General features: G+C 40.3%; 1 protein-coding gene across 5 annotated transcripts in view; it reads left to right on the forward strand.

Annotated features, from left to right (window-relative positions):
• SATB2 (SATB homeobox 2) overlaps positions 1-23,587 on the forward strand; it is a 254,032-nt gene that overhangs the window by 156,070 nt on the left and 74,375 nt on the right. For all 5 annotated transcript variants that reach the window (XM_077448434.1, XM_077448435.1, XM_077448436.1 and 2 more), the window contains one exon: positions 20,174-20,386. In XM_077448434.1, the coding sequence (XP_077304560.1) occupies positions 20,174-20,386 (213 nt within the window). The remainder of the gene's footprint in view (positions 1-20,173; positions 20,387-23,587) is intronic.

Here is a 23,587-nt window from a genome sequence, read left to right on the forward strand (position 1 = left end):
TCAGGTTGCCAGACAGGAGAAGCTGGCCAGGAATCAGAGTTCTCTTGAGAAGGACACTTGTGTCTTCCATCCAATTTACATTTGGCTCTGTCCACTTGCAAATAGTCTGAATTCCAATGGGTTGGTTCGGTCACAGAAAGATAGATAGAGCTGTGTGCTAATTGGTTGAATAACTATAGTGCTGCAGTAATAAAAAAAAGACTATAATAACAGCTAGAATAATGTTATTGTAACAGATAATCACATTTTTAGTAAATTGCATCTTACTCTTTTGTCTCCATTTGATTTAATTTGTGGCAGGGTAAACCTTCATTAATTGTGTATAATAATAATAATAACAACAATAACAATTAGGAACTTAATAGCATTAGGTTTCAGCAAAATATATAAAGGATTTTTATAGTCATGACCCAAATTTATGCCTAAACATTCCACACCTTCTGTAGATCTTGATCTGGAAAATATTTTTTACCCTGTTCCTCTAGCAAAATCCTTTGAGTGATGTCATCAGTAGTGTGCTCTAGGTAATTTCCTGATGAACTACAGAGATTCATTTTCCAGGAGCCATCTTCCTACACAGTGTAGGGGTAGGATGTTGGAAGTCAAGGTGGCAGCATTGTTCTTCAGAGAAAGAAATTAGTATATACATTAGGAGTAGGGGGGGGGGGGGGGGGGCTTGGGATAGGCAGAGATCAGCATTAACATAAAAAAACTTTTGCCTGTAGAACCATTTTGAATTACAGGTGAATTGTTAGTATCATTTTAAGATAGAATCAAACCAAGCTCACATGGTTAAAAATTATTATTCTGGGAACATTTTACAGATTTAGATTGTTAAAATTCAGACTGATGTTTTGCTTGCTTGTTATTACATAGTTACATACAGTGGAACCTTGGATTATGAGCATAATCTGTTCCAGGAGAATGCTTGTAATCCAAATCACTCGCATATCAAAGCGAGTTTCCCCATAGAAGTCAATAGAAACAAAGATAATTAGTTCCACTTTGACTTCAATTACATGCAAAACTGCATGTGGTCAGAGGTGAGGGGGCACCAGAGAGCCTCGGAAATACTCAGGGACAGCTCGGCTAAATTCAGAAAAGGCTCGGAAACACTCGGGAATGGAGGATTTCCAAGTGTTTCCTATTTCCGAGTTTTTTCCGGAACGGCTCCGAACAGTTCCGAGTTTCCCCGGCGCCCCCGCACCTCTGGCCAAATGTGGTACTGCACATCCCATTAGCTTGAATTCTGCTCGTTTTGCAAGACAATGCTCGCAAATCGAGTCAGAATAGTTGCATCATTGATTTGGTTGAAAAAATACACAAGTCCATCCAGTTAAATCCACAGAACAAAAAACAAAAAAAAAACAACACACTCAAATAGAAAACCTCCATATACACAATCATATACCCACAGTTGATCCAGAGGAAGGCAAAAAAAACGCAATAAAGCATAAATCCTATTTACTCCAGTGGGGAAAAAAATCCTTCCTGATCCCCAAAAGGCAATTGGATATTCTCTATATCAACTCTAGCTATACATATTAGTATCCAGTTATAATTTGTGCATTTAGGAAAGAATCCAGGCCTTTCTTAAAACAATCTACTGAGCTGGCTAACACCAGAGTCTACTCCACATTTTCACAGCCCTTACTGTGAAGAAGCCTTTCTATATTTGGAGAAGAAATCTCCTTTCCTCCAGACATACAGAGTGCCCTCTTGTCGTCTATAGTGACCTTGGAGTGAATTATGTACATGCTACCGACACAGTAACTGCACATGCCATCCATAGCACCCAATTTAATTGCTGGGACATAGATATTTATAAGGAGAGATTTATTTTTTTAAGGGACCTTTCTTAATAGGGAGATCTGGAATTGGTTAATGGAGACCTAATCCAGACCCTCATGCAGATCTGCAGCAGCAGACCACGTCTAATATTGATCTATTGCTGTTTTGCTTAGCTCTGCTTTTGCTAACATAATGACAGGAAGTGCAATGATGTCACAGTATATCACTGGCACACTGGCACTTGGATGTAGCAGTCACATTTTAATCTGCACTTGTATGTGATTTTCTCTCCCTGGTGCCAAACACTAAGCAAGCCACAAAATGGCTGGCTGCATGTGGTCTGTGGTCCATGTGTTGGTCACCGGGGCCTAGTGGAATGAATATAAGAACTTGAAGTGATTTTGTCTATATTTTCAAAACATGTATATACTTGAACAATAAACAGTTCACTTCCATCTCTGTAGCTGTGATCCTTATCAAAAGGATCTACTGTCTTCATTTGTGTTTGAAACATTGATCATTTACAGCTTCTTAAGAGTACTGATACTAATTACAGTACTACTCACAAGACAGTTGACTGTGAGATTGACATATGAATGAGGTTTACTTTCCAATACTCTCTCCATTGCATTATAGAATATTTGATAGCTTACATAGCCCATACGTCATAATTAAAACTCATGTCAAACTTTGCTAATTGAACTAAACAGCACAGAGAAGTCTTTCCGGGACAATGCTTTGTTTATAGCTACCTTGTCATAATTACAGGGCTTCGTGTGGGTTCCATGTTTGGTTATCATTATCGCGGGAGTTTAGACAATATCATGAAAGCAAATTAGCCTTTGTAGAATAGTTGAAGTCTTCAATCTTGACAGATGTGATTTATGGTCAGATTACTCATTGGGGTGGGGGAAGCAGTGTTAATTCTTCCCCATCGTGATTTCCAGCTGCTCTATCTAATGGTAGAGGTGCCAGCCTAGTAGCTGTGTACAGCTCAACACTTTGTGGCTTCACCTATATTTTATTAGATCGACATGTTTATGAAACCATATGAATTCACAAGCATCCTATTGTTTGCAGACTATTGAAAGTGTGAGCCAGGATAGATTCATCAGTAGTTACATTGAGGTAATAAATAGTAAGAAATGATAGCTGTATTTGTTTCATATTCAATTGAAAATATATATCTGGAGGAATATTGTATGCCTTATATTTAAGGTTTGTATGACTTATGAGTGACTTTTGTCTGCTAAATAGAAACATCTGATTTCTAGTGCATTTCACTGCAGACCTATAGCCTCATTCTGTAAAGAGTTCCTGCCTTTGTATACTTCATTTTACCTGCAGTCTTTATTGCTTCTTTTTGCTGTCTCTCCTTTGTTTAGACATATATAGCTATTAGTTTTCACTGTGATAGCAAAATACGCCAACCTTAAAGTGATACTAAAAATATACTGTTTAATTTACATTGTCCCCATATGTCTATTTCTGTATATATGATGGCACTGTAATTATTTTAATAATAAAAAAAATCATCTAAATACCCTTTTCCAAACCAATATACAGCTGCCACATGACCTAATTCTTTCCCAGCCTGTCTGCAGGGAAACATAAGCAGGAGGAGCTTCTGGTCCTCTTTTGTTGGTCACATGTTCAAAATAAATACAACAGCCTTTGGAATACAGAGTAAAAATAAATAATTCATTTCATTAAACCGTTTTAAATTGTCACACAAATATATATTTGAAATCAAATCTTTATTGTTTTTTGGCAATAATTTGTGGCCAGATTTCTGCCAATTGTGACGGCTCCATCAATCTACATGTAATATCCCAGCCCCATTGTGTTTAGTTGGTTAGTGGGCATGGAGGAGGAGGCAGGGAGTAGGCTGTCATTTACTACTGTGTATACGCTCACATGTGTGACTTTATAGTCGCATGGGCTGCTCAGATGTGATGTGGAGCAAATGCTTAGCATAGAAACTCACTGAAAACTGAGCATGTGCAGAGCTGCCCACACTGCTTTACAAAATCCCTAGCTGTATTGGGGACATGGACAGAAGGTGGAGAGAGAGAGAGCAGCGGGATCAACCAGGTTTTTTGTATAACACAGAAAATGGATCTCATAGTGACAGAGTGAGTATGAACAGAATGCACTACAGCATTTATTGATAGTTTTTTATGATGTGGCCATGCTTAAAGATAGACTATCCATCCACTAGCTGTATGTGCCCTTGCTGTGTAGATTAAGCCTCCTTATTTATCCTGGTGACCAGTTTCACAGAGACAGAAAGTGATATGAAATCCAAAATGTAAAGCCCCGTACACACGAGAGGACTTATGTCCGACAGACTTCCGAAGGAGTTCCGTCGGAGTTCTGCCGGAGTTCCGACGGAGTTCTGACGGACTTTTCGGCGGAGCGGACTTGGCCACACACAATCACACTAAACTCCGACGGATTCGAACGTGATGACGTACGACTGGATTCGAATACGGAAGTTCATAGCCAGTAGCCAATAGCTGCCCTAGCGTCGGTTTTAGTCCGTCGGAATAGCATACACACGAGCGGAGTTTTCGAAGGGACCCCGGTCCGGCGGAGTTCCGTCGGGAAAATTTGAAGCATGTTCCATATTCTAAAGTCCTTCGGACTTTGGCGAGTCAAAAGTCCGTTGCAGCCCACACACGATCGAATAGTCTGACGGACTCAGTCCGTCGGACTTTGGACGTTGAAAAGTCCGCTCGTGTGTACGCGGCTTTAGAGTTGTCACCAAAACAAGAAGTGTGGATACATTTTCCAGTGGGAACACCTGTTCCAGTGACAACTGTAAAAAAGTTCCCCTCACTTTGTAGAAATGTCCTCTTATGCCGCGTACACATGACCGGATTTTTTGATGGACTTGGTCCAGCGGACAATCCGACGGACTTTGCAGCTGAGGTCCGCCGGACTTTCAAACTAATGGACTTGGCCACACACGATCACTCCAAAAGTCAGACGGATCCGAATGTGATGATGTAGAATAAGGAAGTTTATAGCCAGTAGCCAATAGCTGCCCTAGCATCGGTTTTAGTCCATTGGACTAGCACACAGATGACCAGATTTTTAGACCGGACTTGAGTCCACTGGAAAGATTTGAAGCAAGTTTTATTTATAGGTCCGCCAGACTTTTGAGAAGAAAAAGTCAGCTGGAGCCCACACATGATCGAATTGTCTGACGGATTCCAGTCCGCCGGACCAAGTCCGTTGAAAAGTCCACTCGTGTGTACCCGGCATTACTCTCTCTTGTATCTCTAAGACAGGAATTGAAGCAACATTTCCCCACCAGGACACAGACAGAAAAAAAATTAACTGACAGGGCTTAAATCCTTCCCTACTTTATCCAAAACTAGAAAAAACTTTTTTTACTATATATACATACAAAAAAAAATGCATATACATAAAGCATTTGAATATCACAACCTTCAATCACCCTATGAATTACCAATACCCTAATACTATCTGAGCTAGAACATCAATTTACAAAATGTAAATACATCCACAATGTCCTGTACATTTATAATGATGCTTATACAAGGGTTCTCAAAAACAGTATTTAACAGTAACATGTTCTTTGGATCAGCATCCACTGATCAGAGGAAGGAGGAAGAGTGTGATTTTAAAATAACTTTTTGTGAAAAATGTATGAAAAATACATACAATGGATAACCTATACAGTGTTTCATAATATACAACATCACAGACATATGTTCTAAAAGCACTTACTTTAACTTTACAATATCATATATGGATGATTTGTCTCTTAGTTACACATTTACACAAGTTCACAATCTTCTGAGCCCCTTAGTGGAGAAAAGATGCAAGGACCTCATCTGTCCTTCTTCTCCTCAACTGAATAATGTGAAATGTACACTTTTAATTAGGGAGTATAAAAATCCAGTGATGGGAACCGCACCCAGACAAGAGCAAAGACTGCCCAGTAGCCCTCAAGGTAAGTAGATGCAAGAGGTCCAGTGGAAGTGGAACTTCCATTTTCTGAATTGAAGTAGCATGACCAGATTTTGTTGAGGCCTCCAACAATAAAAACAGTTCTATGGCATGTGCCTGGAGAGAAAATAGGAGCCGCAAGCCTTCCCCTCTCCCACTCCCCCTTCCAACTCCTGTTTCCCCATTGCGGATAATTTCCATAATTTTCTGTTCTGCTAGTAAAAGAAGTAAAAACTCCTCAACAGGGACAGAGACAGTAATAAAAAGCTCATAGTAGCTTTAAAACGTCACTTTACTATTAAGGCATTAAACCATAGTAAAAATGGAGAAGAAAAAAAAAAAATATGTACACTGTGTAAAATAATTAAACATACAGTATTCATAATACTAGAAATGCCCACTGAATCAAAAATATGCTATTGAGCAGCACCCAGAATTCCTAATATACAAAGTTAATGTCTGTTAAAAGTTCTGAACTGGACAACATGTATACCGATAAGAAGTTGACTGTGCTTCAGGGCCTGGTCACATTAATTGGAACTAGCCTGGACAGCCTTGCCCAGCACAGTCCCGATGCAAGACAAGGCAAAAAGCCTTGCTCTCTATCATGTCAGTTCAAACCACAAGATTGCACTGTTATGTATGACACAGGGTAAATTTTTCAGTGCAGTATGATGTGAAACAATTCACCGAATTTCATCTCCCTACTCCCAGTAGCACCTAATAAGATGTCACTTTGTGACATTTCAGTAAAGTTTGCTCAAAAAAGTAAACAGTGTAATGTCCTGCTACAGCACATTGACTCTATTGCCCTCACACCACACACCAGCATCTGTGTTCTAACTCATCTGCTGAAATAATCGGGACTAATCTTATATGTCTTAGATGAAGCGTGCAGATAATATTGACATATAGGACTGAACATTACAAATGGTCATTTCATATTTTTAAGAGATGGATATTTGCTTAGTTTTAATAATAAAGCATAATCAAGTCTTCTGTATTCGTTGTAAGCTGAACTTGCCCTACTTTGTCAGATTCACAAGGAATGTATGTTTTTACTATTTAAAGCGGGGTATTGAATTAACATTCATTGAGGTCCAGTCAGAAAAATGTTTTTGCAGCAGAGGTCCTAATTGCATGTTTGTGCAATGATTGAGATCCTTCACATCACCATCCCCCACCTCTTTATATCTCAATCCCATTCTTATATCAGTGTCCTCAGTCCCCCTTACATATCACAATCCCCCCTCCTTTACATCACAGCCCCACACATCACATCACAGTTCCCCCTTCACGGTAGTGCTCTAAGCCCCCCTTTACATCACCCCCACATCCCCTTCACATTAGTCTTCTCAACCCTCCATCACATCAACAGTTCTTTACCCCCTCCCCCACACCGGTGTTCTCCTCTGCTTCTCCTCACCTCCCTTCCCCCACATCAGTGACCTCCTCTGTCCCCTTAACCCCCACAGTAATGTTCTCCTCTGCCCCCATTCACCCCTCCACAGTAGTGTTCTTCTCTGCCTCCTTTCACAACCCCACTTCAGTGTCCTGCTCTGCCCTCCTTCACTCCCCCACAGTAATGTCCTCCTCTGCCCTCCTTCACCCCCTCCTACAGTAATGTTTTCCTCTGCCCCACTTCACTACCCCACCCCCCCCATAGTAATGTTGTGTTCTGTCACCCATCACCCCCCTCACATCAGTGTCCTCCTCTGCCCCTTCACATCACCCTCCGTCTCCCCATCCTTTACAGCTGTGTCCTAGCCCATTATTTCTTCTAACTCACTGGGGCAAACAGCAGAGCGGAGGGCAAAAGGCACAATATCACTGGATGTTTGGTTGCTAGGACAGCCCTGCATCCCAGCAACCAATCACATGGTGGTTAACTTGAAAAGTTAACTAGTACAGCTCCTGATCTCGCCCTCTGTCCAGTGCTGCTGTGCCTAATGCCCTCCACTCTGCTGAAAAAATTACAGTAGCAGAGGGTGGAGGAAAGAGCTGCTCCTAAGTAACGACCACGTGGTCCAGATGAGACAGTGACTCGATCTGAATCAGGACCACGGTCTGCCATTTAGTGATGCCTGATTTAAAATGCTATAGAAAATGCAATCTGAACGACCTGTTAAGGTCACTTGGGGTTGGAATAAGTTTTTATACCTCTGGCTGTCTTGGCATTCTAATAACTACATGAGTAAGCCATTGAAACAGATCCTAAAACACTTATAGATGGGGGTAAAGATCTGGTCTACTGGATTCCCTTCTAATTTTAAAAAGTTTCTAAAAAATGAATTAAATATAGATATAGGTTAAATGTTTCTGCACACAGTGTAGAAGGGTAAGAACCCATGTCAAATTTTTTGGCGTCTGATTTTTTTTCCCTGAAATAAACAGCACAGCTAAAACCGCTGCAGGTGGATCCACGCTTGCCTGCACTGACAGCCGGGTACTTGTCCTGCTCATTGATGTTGCAAATAATTCAAAGACAGATGGGTGACAGCATAACCAGCATGCATTACATAAATCCCTGTATGCATTGAAAAATAGTACACAAAGAACGCAGCAAGCCTCAGCAGAAAAGTGACAATTATGTGACCATGGCTGAAAGTGCAGAAAAACCTCCAGTGGGGACAAAGAAAATAAAATCTCATGGGAATTCTAGCTTTCCACAACTAAAATAGAATGTTTGTATTTTTGGCGGTGTCTGTGTTGGACATTTCCTTGCACATTCTGTGCCGATGACATTACTCAACTGTCCACAGACAGCAGTTAAAACTTACTGAGGCTCTAACCCTTCCCCAACCCTTTCAAAACGACAAAAAAAAGGTTTTGGCTGGAGATGCTCTTAAATCCTAATGAGTGTATTAATTACATGATAACTTTTAGGTTGTAACATCATATTTGAAACCCGCTTCCAGCTTTTGTTTCTTTTAAAAGAAAACTGTGCAGAAATATACATGGAAGCCAACACTGTTGACTTTCTGAAATTGTGGTAATGATAATAATTAGTAGCGCATAGGCCAGGCAGGAAGGATTGTGGCAGTGTCAATTCCTAATGCAGAGTGTGTTCATTTCTTTACCAAAGTCTTGGCATCTAACATAGTTCTTGCACATGTTTTTTAATTGTGTATTTCTTAAGGGTCTATTTATCAATATTATCACCATTGATTTGCACAACTTTCACTCACAAAGCTTCACATAATTTCTAGGGGCAAAATGGATGAAAAATGTGTGAATCTGGGTGAAAACATAAATAAATAGACTCCCTAGATTTCCCATTTAGAAAGCATTTATGAGGGCTGACTAAACATTGTTAAAATAGAGAACACCAGGCCATCTCACTTTTAAATGGCACCCAGTGCACTTCTACAGCACTGCAGGATACCACAATCAGGGCTGGACTGGGACAGAAATTTGGCCCTGGACTTCACCCAGACCGGCCCACTTACATTTTGAGTGTCCCATCAGCACTCCCTTACATCAGAGTGTCCCATCACCAGCCCCCTTACAACAGAGTGTTCCATCACCAGCCCCCTTACAACAGTGTCCCATCAGCACTCCCTTACATCAGAGTGTCCCATCAGCATGCCTTACATCAGAGTGTCCCATCACCAGCCCCCTTACATCAGAGTGGCCCACTGAGCCATCGGCCCACCGGGAAACTCCCGGTAGTCCCAATGGCCAGCGCATGCCTGACCACAATGTACATGCAGTATAGCCCACTGCTTTCATAAAGGTCCATGACCATTTTTTGGTGTGTTAAAGTGATTGTAAACGATCACCTTGTAAAACAACCCATTTAGTTTGTAACAGAAAAAAAGGCAAAATATTTTAGAATAGATATAAAAAAAAAACATTATAAATACCTTTTTTCCCCTTTTTTTATAAGTAATCACATTCCCTCTGTTCTCAGCTGCATAAGAGCTGGGGGAGGAGGAGCAGCAGCAGCAGCAAACTCAGCTTCCCAGTGAATGGCTGTGCAGTTGGGGCATGTCAAGACAAGTCTAATCTTTGGAGGAGAGCATAGCTAGAGAACTGACCACAGTGTGCTCCTCTGCTTAGTGTGGTCAGTTTTTAATAGGAAAGCAAGGGGACTAGCAGAAACACCAGGGATTTCACACAAAGTAGGCAATATAAAGGGAACAGGATATTTTCATGGTACAGCAGGCACATATTAGGAATATGAAGTGTTGGGGTAACAAACGCTTTAAGATGCACTGGAGCTTATTTAGAATAATTGAACTGCTTTGGCACAGTACGTTGTTAAAAGATAAGAAAGTATTGCGAAAATGCATCCTGTGAATGGGCCCTAATGCTGGAGTAAGCCAGGCAATGCTTAGTACCTCAATCCCAAATGTATTTGTGATTAATTGCTTAGAGTAGCAGTCAGCTGCTAAGCAGATGGAACAAAGACCTCCCTATAGTGTAAGCTACACACATAGCCTGTAGTAGTGACTATTTATACTATTATTCATAAGTATGAATAATTGCACACAATGCTTCAATTGTGTGCAAGTGGTTGCTACAGTGTTTGTAGCAGCAAGATTAAGATTCCAGCCTAATTTTCCCAGGTACACCAATATTCTTGGCAAATATCCGAAGTGTCAAATTGCCAGGCTGAGCTGGTACTAAGAGTTCAACTAGTCATATTTGAATGAAGGGTAAGCCAATGTCTTCAATGCTATTTAATCATTTTAAATCCATCTAGATTCCTAGTTACCGTACTAATATTATTTAGGAACAAATACAAACTTACGATTTAAAATGCTACATATACTATACTGAAACACAACATCGAGTAACACACACCTGGTGTCTATCACTTTAAAAATAAATTCTGCCTCATTTAGGTACAATTAAACAGAATTATGACCATTTGTTTTTCTTCAAGGAGGTTGCTTTGCATATTGAGTGTCTAATTATTTGCAGGTGACAAAAAAGCAGGTTAGATCATTTGGTGTGTAATGGAAAACTGACATATTTACAAGAGGGGCTGCGTGGAAAATGGCTATTAATAAAAGCAAATGTTTTTGTGAAATATTTCGATAATGACACAAGTGTGGGAAATTATTTTTACATAAAATGTTGGCTTTCCTTTTTAGGTAATTATGCCTGTGCTGGTGTTTCTTTGATGTGTGGGATTCTACATTATAGCCATGCAAGGCACAGGAACAAATATTAAATGATCAGTTACATTGCGTAATTGTGTCATGTGAGAAGATAATCTCTGTCAAAATTCGAAAGCAAATGTGTATTGGGTACAGTTGATGTCAGACAAGCATTTTCAGCGCAAGTCATCATGTGACAATTTCATTTCATACTTTCTATGGTGTTTAACTAGTGTTTTCCCTGGTGGAAGAAATTGCGACTTCTAAAAAATGAAATATCCATAAACACACTTATGTGACAGGTTGTTGGCAAATCCAAAATGTTTACAAAGTAACAAAAGCCAAAAAGTGCTTAAGTTTTCACTATTAGCAAATTTGCTGACAGTTAAAGGAAACCAACCATGAGAAGAATGCCAAGGCTACCATTGCTGGCCTCCTGTAAAAAATTATAATTTTCTGACTGTCTTTGGGGTTATTGAGACCTGTTGTGGGCAAACTGACATGGCCTTCTGATAGCCCAACCCTCACAGTGCCTCCTGATAGATTCTAATGTATTGTTGCATAGTTGTAGAAGATCAAGCACCAGCCGGCCTTTGAGATTCCATACACTGGTGCTTAGAAAAGGCATTCCAATAATAAATACCCCCGCAGATGCTTTTTGCTATGACAATGTAGCTGACATGTTTTTTTTTTGTTTTCTTGGCACACGGGCTTTTACATTTTCACATAAAATGTTGACAAGAGCATACTTTAGTGAATATTAGTAGAGCATACATTAAAAAATATGGGGCTGTGCTTTAGTGACATTGAAACATTTAATAGATTCAATAAACAAGCAATAGGAGCATGTAGCACAAACAAGCAACCTTCCAATTGATGCCACACCTTAATGCACCCCCCCCCCCCATAGGGCTTAATCACATAGTGCCTATGATTTAGCCATCTAGGGGTGAAACACATTAGGGCATGGGTGCTCAACCGCTGGCCCTCCAGCTGTTATGGAACTACAATTCCCCATGAGGCATTGCAAGGCTGACAGTTACAAGCATGACTCCCAAAGGCAGACCCAGCAACAACTGGAGGGCCACAGGTTGAGCACCCACGTATTAGGGCGTGGTCTCAAGTATGAGATTGCCTGTGTGCACCGTTTGCTCATATTGCTTGCCCATTAAGTCTATTGTCTGTATCATCATCACTTCCTTTTTGACTTGTGTGCAGTGTGGAACGGAGGTGGGCTTCTGGCATTGCCACCCAGCTATATGATTGGTTGGAGGAGCGCTGCAAGATGTTTTTGAGCGGTAGTGTTAATTAGTTTGATTATCGGAACATAGGACACAGTAGGATCATTGAGTGTTAGACATGGGCGCCGTCAATAAATTCGTTTCGTTACGTTACGTTCAGGTTCGTGTTAGAATTAATTCGTACTTCGTATTTCGTGTACGAAATTCAATTTCAGTTTGTACGAAATACGAATTGTCGTTAGGTTCGTTAACTTGTACGAACGTTCTTTACGATGAATTTAAAGGAAAAAATATATACCTCAATATGACAAATGTCCAAATATATGTCCAAATAAATGTCCAAATTTCGTTACTACGGAAACAACATGTGACTTGGTTGACCAATCAGAGGTTTTCTTCTGCTGCTGAGGCCTATAGGGTAGGCCCGATCATGTGACTTCCCTTTGTGGGTTAGTTAGTGTAGTGGAGCAGATCACACGATTATTTGTCTGTGCATCTGAGCGAATATCTTTGCAATCCTTAGTTTTTTATTGTTCATTTTAGTTTATATCTGTTATAGTTTGAAAGTGTATCATCTCTTAGTGTTTCGTTTCTGGTTCTATTCGTTTTTTGGTTGGTTTTGAGAGATCATTTTTTTTGGCATGTGCTCATTATGAGGGGCTCCCTCCATCCCTGTGCTGTGCTGACTTCCTCCTGGGGCTGTTTATTATGAGGGGCTCCCACCATCCCTGTGCTATGCTGACTTCCTCCTGGGGCTATACCTCTGCTGTGCTCATTATGAGGGGCTCCCACCATCCCTGTGCTATGCTGACTTCCTCCTGGGGCTGCTTATGAGGGGCTCCCACCATCCCTGTGCTGTGCTGACTTCCTCCTGGGGCTGCTTATTATGAGGGGCTCCCACAATCCCTGTGCTGTGCTGACTTCCTCCTGGGGCTGTACCTCTGCTGTGCATATAGCACAGGGATGGTGGGAGCCCCTCATAATGAGCACAGCAGAGGTACAGCCCCAAGAGGAAGTCAGCATAGCACAGGGATGGTGGGAGCCCCTCATAATAAGCATAATGACTGAGTCGTCGATGCGACGACAACTGATCCGAAATCCGTAAACAAAAGTTTGTATTGCGTACAGAATTTGGACGCATGGCAATTTGTATTTCAGAACCTTCCGAACGTACGAATTTTGGGAAATTCGTATGAATTTGAGATTCGTACAAAACGAATCGCACATGTCTATTGAGTGTTGGACTGCAAAACAGCAAACAAGCAGCAAACTGGGAACGTGCCTTATACATAGTACATCCATGTATGATGTGCTCTGCACTTGTTCATGGGGCCCTTCAATGCAAGCACACTGTAGTGCTTAATCCCTGCCCTGGATCATTTGCTTTAGTAAATAATAAATAAATAATATCCTCCAATATGCTGCTAGACTAGAGTTGGCATACATTTTTTTACTGGATAAGTTGTAAGCAGCATACTAGCATACCTCCCAACTTTTTGAGATGGGAACAAGGGACACCTATTAGCAAAAGTATGTAGGCATAGAACACGCCCCCTTAAATGAGAATTATACAAAAAAAGATAGTTAAAATGGTTGTAAACCCTCCTCCACAACTTTGTCCCATGTAAATCAGCATAAAAAACCCTAATGAACACTGCTTGTAGATATCTCCTTACTTGCTTAGTATTGTTTTAATCCTTTTTGTTCTTTAGAATGAAGTCACGGAGCATGCCCAGATCTCCCCTGATTTATGACACACTCTCTATGTGCTTACCTATCTGTTATCAGGACTTCCTACTGCACACCACTGAACTCCCAGGAGGCTGCAGAATCATTCAGAGCTTCCTTCTACACACCATGTGACCATGTGACATGACATGCAGTGTAAACTTGGCCATTACTGCAGTCTCATCAGCTGAAGCTGATAAGACTGACAAAGGCAAACATTAGACATCGGCACAAGTAAATACTATAAAATAAAACAAGTCAACTATGAGCAGGGAAGCAGGGTTGCCATTGAAAAGTTGGATTGAGAAGGAGGCTTGGTTAACAGTACATGAAGTGCTCAATGTAAGGGCGGAAATACACTCCACTGTGGACTCAGAAAACAATACTTAAGATGGGGAACACTTTGTGAAAGATAACTAATGCATTTTATACACAATTATATAGATCAGACCAAAATGAGGATCAAATGAGGAGGAAAGAGGGACAGATGGACTTTGTTCCAAATCAGGGACAGTACTTGAAATTAGAGACAGCTGGGAGCTATGTACTAGTACAATGTCTACTGCTAATAAGAGACTCTACATCTGACTGCATTGTTGCTGCTGTTGAAGGTATTCGATATATAAAACTGTTTGCGATATGTGGTGTTGTAAGAATCAGTCTTCACATACGCTAAGGAAAAAGCCAAAGAGGTTTTCATGCCTGTAATTTTATGCCTACCACTGTTTTAGAGATATGTATCATCCCCCTACAAAGGCTTCATATGGGACATTATCAGTGTTTCCCAGTGACTTACACTCTGAAATGATGCAGATTATTAGTTCAGTGAAAGAATGCATGGTGTTGTTTTTCAGTTGAAAAAAAAACCATAGTCTTATTACACTGTCCTTAATAAAAACCTGTCCCAAAGCTGATAATATTTAACTACTTCAGCCCCGAAAGATTTACCCCCTTCATGACCAGGCCTTTTTTTCTGGTACACCACTGCGTTACTTTAACTGGCAATTGCGTGGTCATGCAATGCTGTACCCACAGCTCTCTTTTGGTGATATTTCATCACCTCTGCAGTTTTTTTTTTTTTTGCGCTATAAACAAAAAAACTGCCAATTTTGAAAAAAAAAACTTAAAAATTATTTCTTACTTTCTGCTATAAAACACAGCCCATAAAAACATTGAAAAAAATCGAATTTCTTCATCAATTTAGGCAAAAATGTATTCTGCTACATATTTTTGGTAAAAAAAAATGCCAATGAGCATATATTGATTGGTTTGCGCAAAAGTTATGGCGTCTACAAACGATGGGATTTTTTTTTGCTAGTAATATCAGAGATCAGGGATATTGGGACTGCAATATTGCGGCGGATAAATTGGATAACTAACTGGTACTTTTCAGGGACTCTAATACAGTAATCGATGCTAAAAAATATGCACTGTTACTGTACTAATGACACTGGCAAGGGAGGGGTTAACAGCAGGGGTGATACAAGGGTTAAATGTGTTCCTAGCAAGTGCTTACTTACTGTGTGGGAGGTGCTTCTACTAAGGGAAGTCAAAGATCTGTGTTCCTGCTTAGCACGGGATCAATGTCTTCCCTACTGCAAGAACGGCGGTCTGCCTTGTTTACATAAGCAGACTGCCGTTCTCCCTTTGTACTAAACAATCAGTGGGTGCCATCAGACAACAAGTCTGAGGTACCCGCCGCTGGGTTCCTGCTGTGTGTGGTACTAGGTACATGACCTGGTGCAGAATGGCTGCTCTACAGCAGTAAATGTGCAGCCAGCGGTTGCAAAGTGGTTAAAGGATAAGTTCACCTTTACAAAGAAAATGCTAATTTTTTTGCAGGTAAAAAAAATGTGCATTTTTTTTTTTAGGCACCTGTAAAGCATTGCACTCATGATCAGCAGATTGGGGGTGTAATGCCCTGCTGCTGCAGAATGTAATTGTCTGCCCGTACCTCCAATACAGGCAGGCAGTTACTGAATAAATGACAAGAAGCTCAATGAACTACCTAAAGCGCGCATCAGCACCCTGGTAGTTCATTGAGGACTTCAAGCCATCAAGTGGCCAAGCGGGGATCTGTGAATGAATGACATAGCCGTGGAGCTCTGCATGACCATGCTGTTTTTGAATTGTGACAGCAGGTGTGGGGAGAAGATTCCTGGCCCCTGTCACAGGGAGGGGGGAGGAGATCAGGGTGAGAGGGGGCAGATGCTGAAAATGTTACATGTTACACCCTAAACATGTCTGTATAATCTGTATATTAACACAAAATCTCAAATCTTTTCATAAAAGTCAAGCTTGGCCCTATCTCTGCCTTCCTCCCCACCCTCCTTATTGGTCCTTTTATATTATGGGTAGTTGTATTGAAAATTGAAAGAGGGATTCCACCAAAAAAAAAAAATATTAAAAGCCAGCAGCTATAAATACTACAGCTGCTGACTTTTAATAAATGGACACTCACCTGTCCCAGGTTCCAGCGATGCCGGCAGCCGAGGCCGATCGATCGCTCGGCTCTCGGCTGCTGTAGTCACCATTCTAGGTGAGGGAATCAGGAAGTGAAGCGAATCGGCTTCACTTCCCGGTTCCCTACTGCGCATGCGCGAGCCGCACCGCGCAATAGGAAATCTCCGCGCTGTCACTGGGACCCGTGTGTGTCCCAGCAGACAGCGCGGCAGGGCAGGAAATGGCGTAGACTTCCACGGGAGTCTATGCCCGGAAGTGGGTGAAAATACCTGTCTTTGACAGGTATCTCCACCCCCCTCTCCCCTGAAAGGTGTCAATTGTGACACCGGAGGGGGGGAGGGATCCGATCAGCGGAGGTTCCACTTTAGGGTGGAATCCCGCTTGAAAGACTGAAAAGTTAGAGCCAAAACTTTTTCTTTGCATCTTGGATGGCAATGTTTAAATCCCTATTAGTTCTCTCATTTTATCTTCGTCCCATTGGGGAGACTTCCTTTCCCTTCCTGTCCTCTAGACACACTAAGAAGTGGGAGGAAATCTGTTGTCTTTGGACCAAGTGCCCCCCTTGGAAGATTTTGTCTTGTTTCCCTGTTCTGGTGACAACTTGAAATTTAGAATTGTGATAGTGATCTCTAGGCAATTCTCCTAAGAATGGACACAAACGGCACAGGCAAAGTAGTCATAATAAGTAAGACAAATCTGTATATTTTTTTTTTTTTATTCATTTCTACTCTCTTACATGAAATTCTCATTCTTTGGTTTTGTATGCCCCATGGACAAAGCAAACATTTTGAGTATAGTTTGTAGATGGGTGCTGTCTCAACAGTTTTAAATAGAATCCTATCGAACAGCATTCTTCTGTAAAAATATCACACATTTCCTCTTTTTTTCACTTCAGGCTGTTTATAGATTTCATTATTATATAGGAATTATAGAGATATTTCTAAATAGGCATTTGTAAGTAGGAGTCAAACATTAGTTTGTTGACCGAAAAGCTAGAAACACAAGTCAGTCTTTTTTTTTTTTTTTTAGGATAGTGTGTTAAGATTGTCAGAATTTTGTACTACCTATGTCCTTATTAAAAATATTTCCCTATACCTTCTGTCCCAAGGTGAGTATTATGCAGAAACTGAGGGGAAATCTCCAAAATAGAGACATATTGGATGTGATATACTTAAAGGCATAGTTCATCTTTACCAAAAAACTGCCTATGCAGATAAGGGATATCTGTAGATAAAAACAAACAGTGCAGACCAAAGTTATATATATATATATATATATATATAATATAATATATAGAAAAATGCCCATGTTATAGGTGTAGGCCATTTACATATCTCAGGAAACTTGACTAGAAAACTCCTATGATGTTTCTAAGGACGTTGCTAAGAGAAGCCTAACTGCTACTGTTCACTTTCAACATCACAAGATCGAGCACTTTCTCTGATTCATTTTTTTTCACTTGCCTGATACAGTTCCTCTGAGCTCAGTGTTTGAGAGCTCTCTTCTGTGTTGGTGAAGGTGAACAGTAACAGCTAGGTGTCCCATAGCAGCATCCTTAGCAATGTCCTAGAAGTTTTCCAGTCAGGCTTCATGAGATACGTTAAGGGCCTACACTTAATGCTATTAAAGCAAGGGCATTATTCAACTTTTGTTTTTATCTACAGATGATCCTTTGTTGCATAGGCAGGTGACCTAAATATTTACGGCAAATAGGCTATACTCTTTGAAAAGAAAGTACAAGGAACACCTTGCAAGGAAATTTGCCGCAGAGCTTAGTGAATGAGCTTACACTCTGCTGACCTTCATTATGTGCAAGCAAAAAATGCTGTTTTTTTTCTTGAACGTGATTGGTTATTCTTTGCAAAGTTAAACTTCACTGCATTCACTAAGTTCTGGGGCAAATTTGGTTTGCGTAATGATTTTGAAGACATTAACATATGTGCTTGGATCTTTAGAATGAACTAAAGATAACATGATCACATACAACACAGTGTGTTAATACAAGCCTTACTTTGTGATTACCTAGTCACAAAATACATCGGAGACAAAGTGTACTTAAAAATTGGTTTTGGGGTGATTCCTGATGACATTCACTGATCTTTGACAACCATTTTGTGCATTACTTTAGGAAAACAAAAGTGGGGATTTCAGCTGATGGAACCTGTTTACAGATCCACGTATTTTGGGTGATCTTACGTTTTTATCTGATAATGAGAGTAAACAATAGGGAACTTGTGATGTTTCATACAATTACACAATCCACACATTGGGTTCATTTACTAAAAAACAAAGGCTGTTCACATAAAAAAGTGAATATTTATACATATTTCACTTTGTTTGCAAAGCCGTAGAGTCACTGTAAAATGTTCTGTTTGAATGTTATTCATGTCTGCTTAAATACTATTGGAAAGAAACAGGGCAAAAGTGGACCTTTCAGGCACCAAATAAACAAAATTTAAAAGAACAATACATTTATTTTAGGCCCCTTTCACACATGCGGACAGTATGTCTGTATTTCATCCATCCGTTTGCGGATGCAATACAGACATACATGCATCCCTATGGGATAGCGAGTGTCTGCGGATGAACATCCGCAGACACCCGCTATTGTCCGCCTCCGCTATGGTCCGATTCTGCAGACGCAGGAAAATCCTATTTTTCTATCCGTCTGCAGAGCGGATCGGATGAACAGGGACAGACGGTCCGTGCTCATCCGATCCCCATAGAGGAGAGCGGAGATCTGACAGGGCGGTCCCTGCACAGTGTGCGGAGACCGCCCTGTTGTCCGCCGGCTCAGTGGGGACAACGGAGCAATCCCCGCTGAGCAAGCGGATCATCACGGGGCGGATCATTACTGATCCGTCCCGTGTGAAAGGGGCCTTAGACTCATTTAAAAATGAATATAACACAGTGCATATATGAACACATAATATTTTTTGGTTCTTCAAATTGGTTCATGAATAACATGAAAAAAAGAAATGGCTCTGTCTTGGGGGGGGGGGGGGGGGGTTCAAAGGATGCCACAGAATTCCCACTAAAGGCTGAAAACCCAACATATCAAAATGTATTAAAAGAGAATTTATATATATATATATATAGTTCAGAAAGTTGGTATATAGCATATCAGATATACTTCTGATCCACACATGAAGGCAAAAATGACTTTGAATGTCAAAAATCTAGATTCAACCACCAAGGGAGATAATGGAGGACTTCTATCAAGATTTATTTTAAGTGTTGATGTGGATAAATGTGGATAAAAACAGGCCATTACGGGTAAAGTAGAAATAAAGTAATCATAAATATAAAAAGAAAAAATAGAGAGAGGTATTGCTCCTCCCAGGAAGTATGACTGTCGCTTAACTGCTGCATGCACTGGTCATATATATATATATATATATATATATATATATATATATATATATATATATATATATATATATATATATATATATATCTTTGGAACTGTTATTCTATTTCTTATATGTGATACTTGTGCTTATATTTTAGACTTTACAACTGTGGTACACTCCACTGAGGAAGTTTTGTGTCAAGAATTGAAACTCATTGGGGTTTATTTGCATTTTGTATGCCTATGTGATTCATGGTGGTTTTTATATGTTTGATGGACCAAAAAAACATTATGTGTTCATATATGCACAGTGTTTTGTGCATTTTTTAAATGAGTCTAAAATAAATGTAATTTTTTTTTTTTTACATTTTTTTTGTTCGATGCCTGAAAAGTCCCCTTTTGCCCTGTTTTTTCCAATACACTTAACGTTTTGGGATATGGGCCCATTTCTGGGCCTTATATATGTTTCTGCATAAATAATAAAATATCTGTTTAATGTTTGTGACCAGGGTTTGCTGTCAGAAATCTTACGTAAGGAAGAAGACCCCAGAACAGCATCCCAGTCTTTGCTGGTGAACCTGAGGGCAATGCAGAACTTCTTAAATTTACCAGAAGTGGAGAGAGATCGGATCTATCAGGATGAAAGGGAAAGAAGTATGAACCCCAACGTTAGCCTACTGTCATCATCATCCAGCAGTCCTAGCTCATCTCGAGTTCCACAGGTATGTCCAATTTGTTTAGTACATTTCTTAGAGGGCTAGAACACTGCCAAACCTTGTAAGTTGTAAATCTAATGCTGCATTGACTGAAGACTTTTCAATGGACTTGTTTCAAAACACATATGACCTGATTGTTATTTAAAGGAAACCTGTAGTATAAGAATATGGAGGTGGCCTTTTTGTCTTTCTCAAAAGGCGAATAAAAAAGTCAATGGCATAAATACTTTTTTTTTAACATTGACATGGAGTAAATTTGCAGACCAAAATTTCTGACTTGACTCTGACATTCTGAAGAAAGAATCAGCCCAGAAAATAGCATTTTTAAAGGAGGTCTGCAATGACAGCTTTCATATTCCTTTTAGGATTCCTTTACATTTTAATTGACCTTATTTAGCAGTATACTGAATTTTGATGAGTACTGTAACAAAAAAAACTTAAAAACTAGTAGAAGTTGGGTGGTGCAGCAGGACAATGACTCTCAGCATCTAAGTAAATCTACTGCAGAAAAAGAAAATGCTCCCTTTGGAGTGACCTAGTCAGAGCCCAGACCTTAACCCCATAAAGATGCTATGGAATGACCTCAGGAGAGCCATTCACATCAGACATCCAACAAATCTGTCTGAGCTGAAGCAGTTTTGTGAAGAAAAATGGTCAAAAATTCCTCCTGAACTTTGTACAGGTCTGATCCAGAGCTACCGAAAGCACTTGCTTAAAGCCATTGCTGGCAAAGGAGGTTTGACATGCTATTAACTGCAAGGTTTCACTTACTATGTCCATAATGGGTGTGTTCAATAAAGACATGAGAAGTAAGAATTGTTAGTTATCCGCTTAAAGCAGAGTTCCACCTAAAAATGGAACTTCCGCTTTAAGTGCTTATGACCCCCTGACCTGTAACGTTTGGCATGTAATTTTTTGGGGGGAGGAGCAGGTACCCTGTTTTTACAGGCACCCAGCTCCCACTTCCTCCCTTGGCACCGCAGTGCCGGAAGGAAGATCACCTCTCCCCGCTCCCTCCCTGCAATCTTCTGGAACACGTCACAGATCCCAGAAGATTGCCCGGCCATTCATGGCACTCAGCGCGACTCACGCATGTGCAGTGCATGCCTGGATGTGAAGCCAAAGCCGAGCGCCCACAGTTAGAATTCCGGCAGAGAGGGGGGGAGAGGAGCAAGGCTTCCTGCATCCGCAACGTTGGACCGTGGGACAGGTGAGTGTCAGATTATTAAAAGTCAGCAGCTACACTTTTTATAGCTGCTAACTTTTAAATAGGTGGAACTCCTCTTTAAGCCTAGGGAATGCAATAAAGCTGCTTCACCACTTTTCTGGCATTAATCCCTCATTTTGATGTGTTACGCCAAATTCATGAAGAAATTGTGCCATTCTTGGTTCTGGCAGCAACTCGTGCACCAAATCCAAGTAGTTCTAAAATGCCCCACTTTTACATTATGGTGCGAATGCACCAAATTCAAAATAAAATACAGACAGTTCGTATTTCACAAAAGTGGAGCTAATTAAGACCAGTTCTCTTTTGGCATACAGAGAGAGAAACTGGCACAGACATATTGCAAAAGTGTCTCACATGCATTCTAAAAGTGACACAGCATGTGATGTATTCCAGTATGAGTTCCAGACAAGGTATATGAATTTGGTGCATTCTGTATCACTTTTAGAATGCGTGAGACACATTTGCAAAATCTGTCTGCACCATTTTTTATGAATTCCACGGACTGTGTTTGTCTGTTGTTGGGATTTAGCTGAGAATCAGATCACATTTTATGGCAAACTACTACAGAAAATCAGTTAATTCCAATGGGTTTGCATATTTTCTTACCACTGTATGTACAACTTTTTGTAGCAAGGCAATAATTGTCCAAAATTATTTATTAAAAAAGATCCTCTGGCCATATATAATGAAGCTATATGTTTATGATTTAATTACATCTCTTATGTGCATTTAAAAAATTTGGGGGTATTATCCTGCCTCTAAATCCCAGGTACTGCTAAAACATTTGAATTGTTAATCTGGATAAGCATTTCATCTTCTCAGCATGAAATCTGACTCAAGAAACAAGGCTCAGCTTCCATAATGCGGAGGAAGATTTCCCTCTTCTGGCCCAGTATAATGCGTGTTGTCTTTTAGCATTAGGTAGAGGCGTGGGTGGGTACAGACATATAGCTTTTGAAGGTACAGAGCTCTGGAAATTTACGATACTTGCACTTCAATTACAAAAATCTGCAGAAGTTTGTACAATTATCTTTAGTGATTACCCTCACTACTTAATTGCTTCATAATTGGAACAGAATTCTTCTTTTATTCACCAGGCTTTACCATCCACCAGTGTTCATTTTGAAACGAACAGGTAACAAATGTATGAGACCCTTGTGTCATCCAGTCATAGGAACCTTTCCTTTTGCCCTTCACTTGTCAGCTGATTGCAGAATCAGTCAATTAAAGCAGCGTGCCAGAATAGAGAAAATAACAATAACAGTTTAAGAACATTAAAGGCACAAATCAGAAGCAACCTGGGGCCCGAGATGCGAAAATGAAATTTCTCTTTTCATTTCCGCTCATTTCCTAGGTGAAATTTGGTGTCCGACTGGTTAGCATAATGAGGATAATGGTAACTTGAGCTATGTGCTCAGATGACATACGTTCATGTTTAATAAAGAATGAGAGGGACATGAGGGAGTGCCGTAAATTGAGTAGTAATTTATTATTTAGAGACCTTTACCCATTTTCTCATTTTTTCTGGGAGAATTGGTTCCTGCACTGAAGACTTTATCAGACAACAGGAAGGGAACAGAAGACACACACCTCATGTACAATAACTATGATTGTTTAGCCCTTGTTAACCCTTTCGTAGTAGAAAGCTGGTAAATTATAAAAGGATTTACAAATGCTTGTGGTACAGTGAAAATAGACATCATGAAAAGAAAATGTGACTGAGATTGACATGTGTTGAGGCAGACAGATAATACTGGTGCTCTTGTTTTGCTTTCATACATGTCTATGGGTTCCTTAACACCATCGTTGGGCAAAGTTGGGCTGCATTGCTCATTGGGCTCCAAATGCAAGAACAATGCAAATAGAAAAGGCCCTGTGTTGCTGTATGATGAGAAAAAACAGTAGGAACATTTTCTTAGGTACCACAGCATGTTACAACACACTGCAGTGTAGGATAAAAGCATTAAGGTAATAAAGAG

The sequence above is a fragment of the Lithobates pipiens genome, unplaced genomic scaffold, assembly GCF_037356315.1.
Source record: "Lithobates pipiens isolate NorthernLeopardFrog02 unplaced genomic scaffold, aLitPip1_a1.2 Scaffold_22, whole genome shotgun sequence".
In the NCBI taxonomy this organism is placed as follows: domain Eukaryota; kingdom Metazoa; phylum Chordata; class Amphibia; order Anura; family Ranidae; genus Lithobates; species Lithobates pipiens.